Here is a 16,396-nt window from a genome sequence, read left to right as displayed (position 1 = left end):
TATCTCTCTAATAAAATAATAAATAATAAAATGTTACAGGCACATTGTATCTGAATGCTCAACACTTCTTCTCCTAATTGCACTAAGTTAGGGTAAGACATCAAGATCAATCTTTATTTCCAGGACAAGCTGATATAGGGTACATGTTGTATTCAGAACTCCACTACTTCACATTTAGCATGTGAGGCTGGGGGCTGCTCGCTACAACCACAGCCCTCTGCTGACGGCCACTGGGCAGTTTGTGGTTGAGTACCTTGCTCAATGGTGCCTCATGAGTAGTTGTAGGAAGAATATTTCTCCTATATGTGTGAGGATGTTTGGTTGTTACTTGTCCCTGGTTTATGTTGATACTGCAAAGGGGTCAAGCAAGGACCCAGAGGGAGGGGGTTTGGCATTAGAGGATGGAAGGGGAATGGCGGTGTTAGACAGGGAGACACTCTTAAGACAGCCTACTGGGCATGGTGTCCTGCTTTCCTGTAGCTGGTCCCTTGGCACTTAGACTGGCAGCAGCATGGAGGGACTCCATCCCAGCAACAGCGTCATAGATTTGGGCTGGGAGCCATGGGTTCCCCAGCCAATCAGGGCACACACAGTGCCAGATCACTCTAGAGGTAGCCAATAGTAAGCCTTGGTGTGCTTAGTGTCATCCCTCCCAGATGTGAATTCCTTTAGACCCACAAGGTACACAAATGCAGACACAGACATGCAGTTGTAACTCAAAGACAGAGTGTGCACACATTGAAAATAACTGTATGTACAGGAAGGGTAACAAAAACAGTCTCTGTTTTTCAAGTGAATGTACTCCTGTGTCATAGCATTTATTCAGTCCAGCTCAGAGCGGACAGTATCTTGAAATGACTTCACAACTTGCGTTGCACATACAGGAACACAACCCACTACTTCTGTATGTGGAGCTATGTCTCACTCTTGTGGACAATCTGAGAATTACTGGGATGCCGATAATGTAAGAGAAATATACTATAGCATAATAAGCCTATCATCAGGGAACATTATTTACATATAAAACATTTCTTATAATAAAATCAAGCAATTACTGGCAATCTTTGTTTCCAATTTATGAATATTTATTTTCTCAATGCACAAATGATACAGGATTTTTTTTCATGACATTGGTGGCATAATCTCAAAAGAATTGGCATGTAGAAAAGTAACAAGATGTAAAACAGTTGAAAGGAACATAATGATGGGAACATTTCTTATCCCATTTAAAGATTAACAAGACCAGATACAATCAAAAATCTCCAGAAGTTCACTTTTTGATCTTGAAAGTTGATCTGTTCCTGTGATCGCCATCATTTAGTCTAAATGGGAAAAAAAGGTTTAATGGTTATAGATGTGGGAATTTTTTTATTTTAGTAAAAGACCTCAATTTAAACTCCCAAAACACTTAAAATTACTGGAGTAATCATTTAAAAAAATTCAGAGATGTCTCGATAACTCAAGAGATATGAAATACTCTGCTAGAAGATGAAATCTAAACACCAAGGCTGTGTCCGAAATCACTCCCAAATTCACTCGTGAACATGCCATTTTTGTGGTCCGAATTCTAAGTGAGCATGATTATACCTTTATATAGTCCACTCATTGTATCCCACAATGCATTGCAAAAGTAGTGCACAGATACACAAATAAATTAGTTTTGGTGCAATAATGTTTTATTATATCAAAAATTCTATATTTTATAATTATTCATTATTTATGGCTGTTTTGTAAAAATACACTCAGTATAATACGGGGGCGGCGGCTGTGGCTCAGTTGGTAGAGTCATCGCCTCTCAACCAGAAGGTCAAGGGTTTGATCCCCAGCTGGGCAACATGTCCAATGTGTCCTTGTTCAAGACCCTTAACCCCGGATTGCTGCTTTGGTGGCGGTGTATGAATGGGATTAGTTGCTTCTGATGGATGATACTACATAATGACTACTACCATCAGTGTGTGAATGGGTGTGACATGCAGTGTAAAAGCGCTATATAAGCTCAAGTCCATTTACCATTTATAAAAAGTTATTACTAAAATTCATGACGTTATTTTCCATTGTTATTGATCCTCGGCCGGAGTTAAGCTGCACGTTTTAGTTGCGCGACAAGGACGTCGTTGTCAGCGGCAAACAAGTAGTGTCCGAAAGTTTTTTTTTAATATTGCTGAGGGAGAGCACTATATAATCCACTAGCTATAACTCACTATGTAGTGAGTAGGGAGTCGGAATGAGTGTGTGATTTCGGACACAGCCCAAAACTACTAAAACTGCTGTTGCTTACCTTAAACAGGGTTGCAAGGACACCATAGACGATAGAGATGAGGAAAAAAACGAGAAATGTGAAAGCCATAAACCAGCCTTCCTCATCTTTGTCTTGGATCCTTTCAGCATACATAATATTATCCAAAAAATCACAGCTCTTCAATACGTCTGTGAAAGAAACGAAAGGAGATTTGTTAATAAATAACTATACAACTAACTGTGACCAAAATGACAATAATTATCAACTGATAAAAGTACACAACAGTTACAGTTTCACCTCAGCTGAAGGTTACATGGAAAAGGTATTTTATATTTTCAAAGAAAACACATTAATTCATATTGCAGTAAGTAGTTTAAATCAGATTTGAATTGCTTCACCAGGACAAGCTTGCTTATTTTTTTTTGTAGATTCAGCAGACACTACAGATTGTTCCACTGAAGTGGATTAAAGTATTGATTTTATAAATGTTTTTTTTTTTTCTGGCATTTTCTTTCTTTATTGATAGGACAGCTGAAGATAGATGGAAAACGTGGGGAGGAGAGGGTGGGGTAGATATGTACCAAAGGGACATATCACAAGTTATAAAAGGCATGAGATACCAAGGAAGCCTCTAGTACAAATGATTGGGCACAATAGAGTTTCACTACAGTATAAAGAATAACATCATTGATCTGCAGTCCTGCTTGATGTATAATAAACAGCTCACCAAACACATCCTTTATACTGCTTTCAAGGGGCATTTCGGATGACTCATGTCTGACAACGCAAGAATATGTGGACTCCTCGTGCACAGTTTTGGTTATATTTAGTCTGCTGTTCATTGAATAAGTGCTGCTCCCGGTGTACTTCCATGCAGGACTGTTAGTGTAACCAGTTGAAGGGAGTCTCTGGCCATCTTTTTTCCAGTACACTATTATGTTGGATGGGAAAAATTCTGACACCAGGCAAGTAAGTGCGAGGAAGTGTGATGTGGAAGCCTGAGAGGCACTTGGTTGTATAATCTTCACTGTTGGTGGACTGGTGTCTAGAAAAACACAGAAAACACAGTTATCACTTGAACCTAATTATTTTTGCACAGCCAGTGTAACTTATGTTAAAATGATAGTTTATTAATCCCGTGTTTTAATGTAAGGCTTGACTTTTTGAGCTATGCTGAAACATTTTGAAATTGACAAATGGCTATAAGCGATGAGAATGAGGTAAATCCATGTCTTAATGTATAGCTACCATTGCATTTCTTTATATGGTCCTTGTAGCTCTGCTTGGAACATGGATGCTTCCCCTCACATGACACGTTTTTATAAGAGTTCCAGTCCTCTGCTGACACGTTAAGGAAGCTCCGCAAAGTTTCTGTACCGTTGCCGAGACTCACTGGTGGCTCTATATGGGCATGATGGGTATATGTGTTTCCATCTACTTTCCAGTAGATGGAAATATCTTTTAGAAGAGGGCCAACCAAAAGGCAGGTGACAGTCACTTGTCCCGTGTTCTGATTCTCCTGGAGTGGTGGTCCCTGAATATAGACCCCAACTGATTGAGATGATGTGGGAGTAACTAAAAAAGACCATGACATTAATGAAAAAACAATAATATGAATGATTGACTTGAAGGTAATTCACTTACACTTCAGTCAACTATTTGATCATGGACTGTGGGGGCTCATTTTACCTGAACAGAGGCTGATCTCCTGTTGAACATCTTTCTTCAGAATTCTGTCAGAGACTTCACAGGTGAAGCTTTTCCCCGTTTTCCACTCTTTTTGAGGGACAAGAAGTTGACTGGTTACTGCCACACGTCCACCTGCACCCATGCTGATGTCATAGGTCGAAGGAGATTTTTGCTGGGACTCAGAAGACCATTTGATTTGAGGGTCAAAGCCCCATCCAGAGCACGACAGTCTCTGTTGTCCAGACTCTTCACCTGGGACCAGAAAGAGCTCCACTGATGGATCCACTAAATAAGAGATGAAACAATGCATCAGACAATCAAGCTATCTTAGATGGAAAATTATAGCGGATTAAATTACCAAGTTATAGTTGGAAGAGTTGGTCCTCTCACCAAAGATAATGCCAGTAGAGTTTGATGTAGAACTGCCAGAGAAACCTTGGCTTACGCTGCAGTAGAAACTTGTGTTTTTCTTCCAGTGATTTTGAGGCACAGAAAAGAATCTACTGATTGAATGTGGTCCTGGGGTTTGAGGAAGATCAACAAACTGTGTGCCAATAATAGCATTCTTATTATTATGTAAGGTGACAGATAGATCCCTGGAGTCGGACTGTGTGATGTCACACTCCAGCACAGCACTGTCTCCCTTCAGCAAATGTGGGAGAGATCTTCTGACCTGAATTGTTGTAACTGTGTTTGCAGGCACTGAAGACACAAAAACAGAAAATATCTCTTTCATACTTTGCTATGAAAAGAAAAACACTGCGTATTGATGTTCTAAAGTCGACTTACCTGCAACAGTCAGAGTCCTCTCAACGGAGGAGAAGCACTTGTGCTCTGCTTTACATGTTATGGATCCGAGTTCTTTCCATTGACTTAATGAAAGAGTCAAATCACTGATTGTATGAGTTCCGTTTGCAGTCTTCTTCACTGAGCCTCTTGAAGTTACTGTTTGGTTCATCAGCCATGTCACTGTTGCATCAAACGCTGTGCGGACCAAACATGTAGCTGTAACCTCAGATTCTGCCATCATTACTGTCTTGAAGCTGGGAGTCTCCAGGTGAATGGAAGGAGGGATGGTGGAACATGCTGAGAAAGTTTGAGGAAAAAAGGATCATGAATAAGACCGAATCCTGAGTAACCTTGACATTGTTAAAGACGTTGTCTATACATAATAAAATACTTCAAAGGATTATCAAATATTTTTTAGCCTTTGACTTAAAGTGTATGTGTCTCCACTTTGTTTCACCTATACAGACGCTGATTTCCTTTCTGTATTGTTTGTTCAGAGACCTGTCAGAGACTTCACAGGTGAAGCTTTTCCCCGTTTTCCACTCTTTTTGAGGGACAAGAAGTTGACTGGTTACTGCCACACGTCCACCTGCCCCCATGCTGATGTCATAGGTCGAAGGAGATTTTTGCTGGGACTCAGAAGACCATTTGATTTGAGGGTCAAAGCCCCATCCAGAGCATGACAGTCTCTGTTGTCCAGACTCTTCACCTGGGACCAGAAGGAGCTCCACTGATGGATCCACTAAATAAGAGATGAAACAATGCATCAGACAATCAAGCTATCTTAGATGGAAAATTATAACGGATTAAATTACCAAGTTATAGTTGGAAGAGTTGGTCCTCTCACCAAAGATAATGCCAGTAGAGTTTGATGTAGAACTGCCAGAGAAACCTTGGCTTACGCTGCAGTAGAAACTTGTGTTTTTCTTCCAGTGATTTTGAGGCACAGAAAAGAATCTACTGATTGAATGTGGTCCTGGGGTTTGAGGAAGATCAACAAACTGTGTGCCAATAATAGCATTCTTATTATTATGTAAGGTGACAGATAGATCCCTGGAGTCGGACTGTGTGATGTCACACTCCAGCACAGCACTGTCTCCCTTCAGCAAATGTGGGAGAGATCTTCTGACCTGAATTGTTGTAACTGTGTTTGCAGGCACTGAAGACACAAAAACAGAAAATATCTCTTTCATACTTTGCTATGAAAAGAAAAACACTGCGTATTGATGTTCTAAAGTCGACTTACCTGCAACAGTCAGAGTCCTCTCAACGGAGGAGAAGCACTTGTGCTCTGCTTTACATGTTATGGATCCGAGTTCTTTCCATTGACTTAATGAAAGAGTCAAATCACTGATTGTATGAGTTCCGTTTGCAGTCTTCTTCACTGAGCCTCTTGAAGTTACTGTTTGGTTCATCAGCCATGTCACTGTTGCATCAAACGCTGTGCGGACCAAACATGTAGCTGTAACCTCAGATTCTGCCATCATTACTGTCTTGAAGCTGGGAGTCTCCAGGTGAATGGAAGGAGGGATGGTGGAACATGCTGAGAAAGTTTGAGGAAAAAAGGATCATGAATAAGACCGAATCCTGAGTAACCTTGACATTGTTAAAGACGTTGTCTATACATGATAAAATACTTCAAAGGATTATCAAATATTTTTTAGCCTTTGACTTAAAGTGTATGTGTCTCCACTTTGTTTCACCTGTACAGACGCTGATTTCCTTTCTGTATTGTTTGTTCAGAGACCTGTCAGAGACTTCACAGGTGAAGCTTTTCCCCGTTTTCCACTCTTTTTGAGGGACAAGAAGTTGACTGGTTACTGCCACACGTCCACCTGCACCCATGCTGATGTCATAGGTCGAAGGAGATTTTTGCTGGGACTCAGAAGACCATTTGATTTGAGGGTCAAAGCCCCGTCCAGAGCACGACAGTCTCTGTTGTCCAGACTCTTCACCTGGGACCAGAAGGAGCTCCACTGATGGATCCACTAAATAAGAGATGAAACAATGGATCAGACAATCAAGCGATCATAGATGGAAAATTATAACGGATTAAATTACCAAGTTATAGTTGGAAGAGTTGGTCCTCTCACCGAAGATAATGCCAGTAGAGTTTGATGTAGAACTGCCAGAGAAACCTTGGCTTACGCTGCAGTAGAAACTTGTGTTTTTCTTCCAGTGATTTTGAGGCACAGAGAAGAATCTACTGATTGAATGTGGTCCTGGGGTTTGAGGAAGATCAACAAACTGTGTGCCAATAATAGCATTCTTATTATTATGTAAGGTGACAGATAGATCCCTGGAGTCAAACTGTGTGATGTCACACTCCAGCACAGCACTGTCTCCCTTCAGCAAATGTGGGAGAGATCTTCTGATCTGAATCAATGGAGGTCTTACTGCAGGTCCTTTATTATGCAGAAAGAGAACAGAGCAGAATTACGTTTAAGGCACTATATTCATCACAATACCCCATGAAGAGGCGTAAGTAATATTTATGGCAAAAATAGTTTTTAATTTGCTGAGCCTCTTTACCTGGAACAAATGTAACTTCAGTAGAGGAGAAGCAGTGATGTTCAGCCTTACATTTTAGATCCTTCAGTCTTTGCCAGCTGCTTGATGAAACTGTCAGAGTGCTTATTATATGACTTGCATTAGTGACCTGGTTGATGTGTTCTTTGGAGGGAGAGTCCTCATCCAGCCTCCATGTCACAGTGGCATCAAAAATAGTGCAGACTGAACATGTTGCCTTAATGTCTGACTTTGCCGTCATTACCGTCTTGAAGCTCGGGGTTTGTAAATGCATGGAAGGAGTGGTGCTTGGAACGACTGCAGGAAAACAATCATTCAGTCTTATTAAAACTGCTCAATGTGCTAAAGCAGGCCTTTTAAATGAAAGTGTGCAGGGAATATAAGTAGCTTTCATATTTTGTGCCACACATACTTACTTTGACATACACTAATTGTCTTTGTAAATTCAATGTTGTTGTGAATCGCCTTGCATGTATAGCTTGAGCCTTTTGCCCACTTCTTGCTGTTTGGCTCAATCTCACTGCTAAAACTAAATGTTTTATTCACTCCCTCCACGGTCTGCAGCTTCCTTTCGATTGGATTAATCACTAGAGGGTCGTTGTCCAGCTTCCACTCCACACTCAGTTCACCTGGAAAGAATCCACTCAAGGTGCAGATGAGTCTGACCCCTGAGGCTTTGAATTCACCTTCCCAGACAGGTTGTAATGTGATGTTTGGAGATACAACCAGTGGTTCTGTAGTACAGAAGATAATATTTTATGACTTGCTTCCTTCTATTACATGTTAGCATAAAAAAACAATATGAGCTGATTTCATATAACCATTGATACATACCTCCAGATAATCAGGTTTGTCTCAATACTAAGTGTAATATCTTTTTTTCAGGCTAGATGGCAGAGTTGTACCTTTAAATTGTATCTTAAAAGTTATTTGGAGATAAGGCTGGGAGTCTGTTGCACAGATGTGGCGGTATGACAGGGCAGAGGGGTCAGGGTAAGCAGCAGGCGGAAGCATTGAGTAACACCCAGCTCTCAAAAAAGCACCAAATTACAGAAGTGAAACAAAGACAAGAGCAACCGTGCATCACAGAGACCAGGTGTGAGGTGTGGTTATGCCAGTAAAAGAAACAGAACTAACATTTAAATATCTCATATCATTTTACATGCATGATTAAATAGGTTTCAAACTTTGCTAAAGGTTTAATAATAGATTCAAGAACATAAGCAACTGTAAAATGTTCACATTCATGTCTTGAATCTCTCACGGGTTGTTCATTAAAAGATTCTGGAAAAGTCATTAACAGAAATGCAATTTATTACTTGAAAAAACAAATCACACAAATGCAGATTGCTCAAAACAAGACATTGTACAAATAGGATTATTATGTGACAAAAATGTTCGTGGTGGAAATGATAGATAGTACAGTTTGAAAAAGAGAAAAATATTGCAGTTTCAATGTCAATGGTTAATATTTTAAAAACATCATAATGACATGGTTTTTTGTAATAAAATAAAGGACAAAGACGGTTACTTACATGATACTCTGAATGTATGCAAAAACACTGTGAAAAATACATTCTACAGAAAGTTCACCTCATTTAACCTGAAAAGACAAAGAAAATAAACGTTGATCATTAAAAATACTCCACAATGTTTACATCCCTGCAATTCAGTTAGGCTTACTGCATCATAAAATACCACATAGAAGACTTTCCTGACCTCGTCATAACAACGCACTCCATAAATTTAACTTAAACAGTGTACAACAGTACAATAAAGTATTACTTTTGGATTTCAAAGGGGCTCTTGGTTATTTTTAGTGAGATCAACATCTGTTTAGTGTGAGCAAAATTTAAGTTTTTACAGTATAAAAGCTTTACAAATGAATTGTATCAGGTTTAAAATGTTGAACTTTGTGAATTCCACAAGTTTACAAAGTAGAATTTTTTTGTTGTTCTTCGTTAAGCATCTTTGATTGCTCAGAAAGGCGCTATACACTGTAAGTCTAATAGTATTATTTGCACTATTTCAGTAGATTCTGTTTTAATGTTACCCCCTGAACAATGACCATAAATTGTTGAGATTTGGCTGCAATCACTTTTTGAATGAATCTTCAATAAAAAAGTGAAATGCGAATGATAGTGTAGTCGATGATAAATATTATTTTAGTTGGCTTTAGAGTGTTTAGTTAAATTGTAAGACAACACCAAGAGATTCAACGTTCTTTTCTTTCTGGTTAAATTAAATCTACATGAGGGTTCATTACCTTGAAAGCAGTAGTTGCAATGGTGAAAAGCAGAGTAATGAGGAAGAGAAGGATGAAGGTGAGGGCAGGTTCGGCCATGTTATCTTTTTCTGCCTCCAAAGCATCGCTCCATTGTGTGAAGTCTGGATGAGGTTAAAAACAATTATTGAGTTAATACGTACTCTACCAACTTTGAGACAATGACCTAATTCTACTAATGTTTAAAAATCTATTAATTTACCTACTAGTAGTGTTTGGTCAAGACCGCACTACCCTAGACCAAGACATACCTGAGACCAGAGTGCTCAGAGGCCGAGACAAGACCAAGACATTTAGGGATCGAGACCGAGTCAAGACCAAGACCATGGCAGGGCAAGACCGAGAAAATGAAAAATCATCTTCTTGTGTGCATGACCGTAACTCCATGAAGGTTGCGTCCATAACCGTGGATAGAAATCTTATTAAGAATGAAGGAATTTAAGAATTCTTTAAAAGAGGAGCATTTCCTTCCAATAACAGTAATGACGTGGAAAAATAGCCTATCAGTTTTGGTCTTGACTGGTCTTGATTTAAAATCTGGAGTCCGCCCAGTCTGAGACCGAGACGAGACAGAGTAAAAATGCTTTAGATTCCGAGACGAGACAAGACCTTCAAAAAGTGGTCTTGAGACCAGTACTACAACACTACCTACTAGGTAAATAAGTTTCATAACCTTTGTGGTAAGAGTGGACCTGTAATCAGTCAGTTACTTAATCCCATAGATGACAATAAATCAGTAAAATACAGTACTGGCTTCTTTCTTGTAATAAATGTCACGAACAGGAGATCATATTCGTTAAAGTGATGTCTTGTTGATCTTGAATTGCTTTTGAAAGACCCCACTATTCTTTGTGTGGCTTGTATGACTTAGCTTTTGAATCAGTCTGTTGGTCATTTAACGGCAGTACTCTGGAGCTGGAGTTAGACCTCAAACAATCATCTCATGTTTGGGGTGCAAGACCCAGAAGATTAAACATACATATACACACAAAGACGAGTACTACACACACTGTGAATGCATATCTACAAACAAATAGTGTAATATGTTAAACTTAACTGGTCTGAACTCTGTAAGTGGTTGTGTTATTCTACTGAATACAGTACCTTTTAATTATATGTATGCAGTTAAGTATAAAATTGATACTTTATTGCTATTGCAAACAATGCTATAAATCCAATTTGCTGATTTGTTAACCTGATTTATGTTAGGATAGCACAGTGACAGTACACATACAACGGACATGTAGCTTGAAATACTGAGTAAGTAAAGACGGGACAGCATGCAACATAAATCAACAAGATCAACCTTTTTTTTTGTTTTTATTTTGCATTTAAAGACAAACACAATATCAAATCACAAGCAACAAACAACACAAGACAGATGGAGACAAAAAAAACATCTACTGGGCCTTGCACGTTTCAGGGATGTTCATGTTGAGGTTGACCAGGTTGATGTTTTGAGAGGTTTTGGACCCAATGGACCTGACAATAGCTTTAGTTGTGTTAGTCAGAGACTCGTGGTATACTACACAACTAAACACTGCATCACTCTTGTTCCACTGCTCGAAGCTGAGGGATAACTGGCTATATGCCGAATAAGATCCTTGGTTTTCTACAGGTTTTGTGGTATGGAACCCGTACTTTGAGTCTGCTTTCTCGTCATCAACAAGCCAAGACACATAAACCTCCTTGGGGTAGAAGTCTTTCACATAGCAAGACAAGGTCACCATTTCTTTTCTAGTATGTTCTAACGGAGGCAGCATAAACACTGATGGACGCTGAGTCAGTCCTCCTGCAAGCATGAGAGAACAATTAAACCTTCTGTCAAAAATTTGAGAACATACTTTTCTAATGGAAATCTCTCCTACAAATCCAGCTTAAAAAGATCACTCATATTTGATAGATATTACAGCATCAACACACAGTATTTTAGTGCATGACTAATAGTTTTCTTACCAATATTCCTTTCAAGCTGTTTCTTGATGGGGTCAGTATACTCCGAATGTGCAACATTACAGAAGGGCTTTACCCCACGGCTCCAATCATCAAAGGAGATTTCAAGGCGAAGGCTGAATTTGCCTTTTTGTCCTTTGCTGCTAGTTGTTGAGGCAGCAGCTATGTCGTTCCCTTGCTCGTCTGTCCAATAAATCTTGTCTGCAGAGACCTTATTTACCGTGACCTCACACACCATTGTTCCTTTTCCTTTTGAAAACAAGTCATCCATTGAAGGGCCATTGATATTTATATCCACATCTACCACAGAACATACGGGACCTTTTGAGTGAGACATAAGGGAGAATTACTGCATAGAAATGGCTGAAAACCAATGGAAATAAAAAAGGAATCTGAACACAATTTACTCAAAGTGCATCATTTACTCACTTGTTGGAATTTCCTCGCAACAATTGTTGAGCCCATTGTTGCTCACAGAAGAATTCTTGTACACTGGACCTTTCATACCTTTCCCCTTAAACTCGCATACATACTTGGTGTCTTGAGTCCACTCGCTGGCTGGTACTGTGAGGAAACTTGCTGCACTGTACAGAGTTCCATTCTCTGTCTTTTTTTCTTTGGCAGGAGTTTGGTCCACATATGTGTCGTGGGGGATTACCCCATCGTTTTTCAGCCATTTGAACTCGTACTGCTTTGGTGCAAAATCTTTGGCAAAGCATGAGAAGGAAACCTCCTCTCCCCCATCACATGAGGAAAACACTTTAAGAGTTGGCTCCTTATAAATCGGCACTGTAAAACAAAGATATACACAAATATATGTTTGCGCAAGCAGGGAATAAAACGTACAAAGATATATATGCAGAAGCAATTTTTTCAAAATGCAGTCGACTTCGAGGTTAACTTAATTTGACTTTTTGACTTGTGGCTTCTCCTCAAATTTACACTTTTAAACGGAAAGACTCAGGAGGAAAAAATAACATTACTAAACAGCAGAGCTTTAATGCTCACTTCTGCATATATATTTACTGCTCCAGCAAGCAAACATGGATCAACCCAAACCTTAATTATCAGCATACAGGTCAATCTATCTGCATAACTTTAATTATGCAGATGGATAGAAACAAGCATGGCACATTGCAATGCTGTGATTGTAGACAGGTGCAGAGGACATGCAGAATATTAGTAAGGAGTAAAATAGACCGAGTCAGCAGCGGAATATGCATGAGAAAGTGTCAACCTTCTTATTTCACCTCACTCTTTTGTTTGCACGCCAGAGTCACTAATTATTCAAGTAAAAATTATTAAAGGATATTTCCCAATATCTCACATTAAAACAGTGTTTTTTGTTGATTTTATTATCTTTTATGTTTCAAATTCTTTTGAAATTGAGTATATTTCTGTAGTAGACTGACAGAATCATGTTAAAGAAATTCAGTTTTGTTGAAAAATTACACCAATAACTTAAACATTTACTTAATTATTACTCTTATTATTATTTGCAGTAGAAGTATTTGTAGTAGTTTTGTAATTATAATTATTACAGAAGTATTGTAGTACTTTCTAAGTGTACAGTAAAATACATATCTTTCTAATCTACATGATGTAGACTATTTTTATAGGCAGATTATTTGTATTTATTTGATATCTTTATTGCATTTTTCATAGTAACATTGTAATATTAACATATTCTATATTTATTTAACACAACCAGATATATTAATTGATTTATCTGAATTAATTAAAATATTCTTTCTAATTTATTAAATATGTCCTGACACATTTTACAGATCACAGTGAGCCTATCAAGTACGACCATTTTTACTGCATGTACATTTCTATCAATGCAAATTTAAACAATATAAAATGAGTTTAAAAATGCATGATAATATATATTATCATCTCTGCCATCTTAACCTGCTACATGTAAAAATCAGCTGCTATAAGGTATTTATATGACTGAGCAGAAGTCTTACGTGTCACGATGAAAATCCCCTCTCCTTCTCCTGCTGTGTTTGATGCGATGCATTTAAAGGGCTGCTTTGCATCCAAGTCCTCTTTGTTCACTTTGATTTGACTGATTCCTGTATAAACACCACTCTTCTCTACTGGAGGATACTGGATGAAGTCCGTCAAGGCAGTTCCAGCTTTGCTCCACGCGTAGGTCACCGAGGAGGGCGAGAAGCCAGTGGCAAGGCAGCCAAGAGTGACAGTGTTTGCAGTCTCAGACCCGCATTGCATCAGAGGAAACACGGTTGGTTTGGATGAAGTGGCTAAAAAAGAAAAGAGCAGAAAAAAAATACTGAAATGAAAATGAATCATTAAAGAAATTTGTTATTAAACTTAAATCACACATGAAGAGAAGTCGGCTCTTTTTTAACAGATGGCTTAAAGCATTGGATTGAAGAATACATTTTGACACCTTTACCTGATGTGGAAACTACGCTCCATACAGTTCTTCCATCTCATCTGCTATCTCTCTTTTTTACATGTTATTGTTTGAGCTAACTTTCACCAGTCAGATGATTTTTGTGGTTTTCATATGTTTGATTTTTTTGAAGTCTACAACTTCGACTACAACCGCTCTGAGTTATATTTTAGACTGAATAGATGAAGATGTAAATTCTTTGAATATACGGCAAATTATTTAGTGGCAATTTTTTGTTCTTGACATACTTTTATTTAAATCAAGTAAATAATTTAGGAATTCAATTGTTCTTAACTGATGTAACGGTTACAGTTGTACCTTTTCTCCAGTAGTCAAAAGAAGTAGAAAAGTTTAAGTTACTTCAAATATAAAAAGGGCTACGTCTGCTTATGTTTTGTGCACTACCAACGGTTCTTGCAAATTTAACTTGCTAAAAACAATCGACATTGCATCTTCTTACAAAGTTACTGTTCAACTACACAAAAGTATCCTACTTTAAAAGTGACATTTAAATCTGAAGTATCACTACTTTAAATGTAACTTAAAAAATGACATTTTGCAGTGCAAATCTTACCTGATGTCACCGTTACCATTGTGCCTTTACCCCAGTAGTCAAAAGCATCCCAGTTATCACAGTAAAGAAAGTCAATAAGGACTTGTCACAAAAACCTATCACTGTAATATCCCACAACCTCTTGTTGAATATTTTGATGTCAACAACAGGAAACAATTCGAAATAAAATATGCATCTTTGAATAGCATAAAATGTAAACCGAACTCTAAACTCTTTACCCGGCTACAAAAATTAGTTAGCCGTTTTATCCTTGGCCACTTTCCCGTGGCCACATCAAAAAGATAACATTGCATCAGTAATTGAATAAGACATTAAATTCAGAAATGTTAACGATACATACCTGAAGTTACAGTGACCATTGTTCCTTTACCCCAGTAGTCGAAAGCAACCCAGTTATCACAGTAAAGAAAGTCAATAATGACTTGTCACAAAAACCTATCACTGTAATATCCCACAACCTCTTGTTGAATATTTTGATGTCAACAACAGTGAACAATTCTAAATAAAATATGCATCTTTGAATAGAAGTCATTTAAAACTGAACTCTGCAGCCAGGAGTTTGAAGTCTTTCGCAAAGTCTTTACCCGGCTACAAAAATCAGTTTTCTGTTTTATCGCTGGCTACTTTCCCGTGGCCACATCAAAAAGTTAACATTGCATCAGACATTTTATATGACATTAAATTCAGAAATGTTAAAGCTACATACCTGAAGTTACAGTGACCATTGTGCCTTTACCCCAGTAGTCAAAACCGTAGTCACAGTTGGACAATATATTAACCACAGCATACAAAAACCTGTTCTCAGGAATCAAGATATTTAACGGTTCGTAATCTTTGATATTATCTATCCTTTTGCATTTTTATATTTACCTCTGCAAGTATCAACTCAGAAAAGGCATGATTTCCAAAACAAAACAGAAATAACATACAGTATTCAAGGTGTCTCAACTACAAAACAAGCAGTTGACTTACCTGATGTGACGGTCACCATTGTTCCTTTTCCCCAGTAATCAAAAACACCATCACAGTGTTATATATCACAGCATTTATCATACAAAAAGTGAACCAACCACTGAAGTTGTTGTCTAAATTTGTTTGTCATCACCGCAATTTCATGATGAAGATTAAATGTTTTTTTACCTGTTGTGACGGTCACCATCGTTCCTTTTCCCCAATAGTCAAAACCATCACCGTCACAGTGAAATAAGTTGACACATTCAGCATACAAAAACACACCATAACGATGTTTCTCATGCCGCTGAGGGCTAAATATGTTAAATAAAACAGTAGTTTATAATTTCTTAAACATGAGGACAAAAAGAGCCTTTTTTACCTGTTGTGACGGTCACCATCGTTCCTTTTCCCCAGTAGTCAAAGTAGTTGTCACAGTGTAATGAGTCAACACATTCAACATACAAAAACAAGCACCATAGCAATTTTCCTCAAGCCACTGAGGTCTTAAAATGTTAAATCAAACAGTATATTCTAATTTCTTAAACATGAGGACAGAAAGAGCCTTTTTTACCTGTTGTGACGGTCACCATCGTTCCTTTCCCCCAGTAGTCAAAGTAGTAGTCACAGTGTAATGAGTCAACACATTCAACATACAAAAACGAGCACCATAAAGATTTTCCTCAAGCCACTGAGGTCTAAATAATTTAAATCAAACAGTATATTATAATTTCTTAAATATGAGGACAGAAAGAGCCTTTTTTACCTGTTGTGACGGTCACCATCGTTCCTTTCCCCCAGTAGTCAAAGTAGTCGTAGTAGTCACAATGATTGGTTTCAATCACACTTTAGTGCAAAAATCCTCTAGAGCTTTTGTCATCGAATAAATCGATGTACTTCATCAGTAAACCAGTATGTATGCCTTATATTTACCCTAATGTAAATGCTGAAGACTGTACGTTG

The 16,396-nt window shown here is 38.2% G+C and overlaps 1 protein-coding gene and 1 gene segment (V, D, J or C); both read right to left on the bottom strand.

Moving 5' to 3' along the window:
* Nucleotides 1–1,063: 1,063 nt before the first annotated feature.
* LOC110005234 (uncharacterized) lies at nt 1,064–7,999 on the bottom strand (the record flags this gene model as incomplete). The annotated part of the gene is made up of 14 exons (XM_065964355.1): nt 1,064–1,322; nt 2,279–2,427; nt 2,967–3,284; nt 3,488–3,814; nt 3,929–4,213; nt 4,319–4,630; nt 4,718–5,014; nt 5,175–5,459; nt 5,565–5,876; nt 5,964–6,260; nt 6,421–6,705; nt 6,811–7,122; nt 7,250–7,543; nt 7,663–7,999. Coding segments are annotated over 14 exons (3,819 nt in total), but the record flags the coding sequence as incomplete, so codon positions are not given.
* Nucleotides 8,000–8,542: 543 nt separating this feature from the next.
* LOC110005235 (Ig mu chain C region membrane-bound form-like) lies at nt 8,543–15,741 on the bottom strand. The segment is given in 6 exon segments: nt 8,543–8,849; nt 9,513–9,634; nt 11,487–11,804; nt 11,913–12,272; nt 13,457–13,753; nt 15,623–15,741. Coding segments are annotated over 6 exon segments (1,125 nt in total).
* Nucleotides 15,742–16,396: the final 655 nt, after the last annotated feature.

This window comes from Labrus bergylta, chromosome 16, assembly GCF_963930695.1.
Source record: "Labrus bergylta chromosome 16, fLabBer1.1, whole genome shotgun sequence".
Classification (NCBI taxonomy): domain Eukaryota; kingdom Metazoa; phylum Chordata; class Actinopteri; order Labriformes; family Labridae; genus Labrus; species Labrus bergylta.
This window is presented reverse-complemented; position numbering and strand designations above follow the sequence as displayed.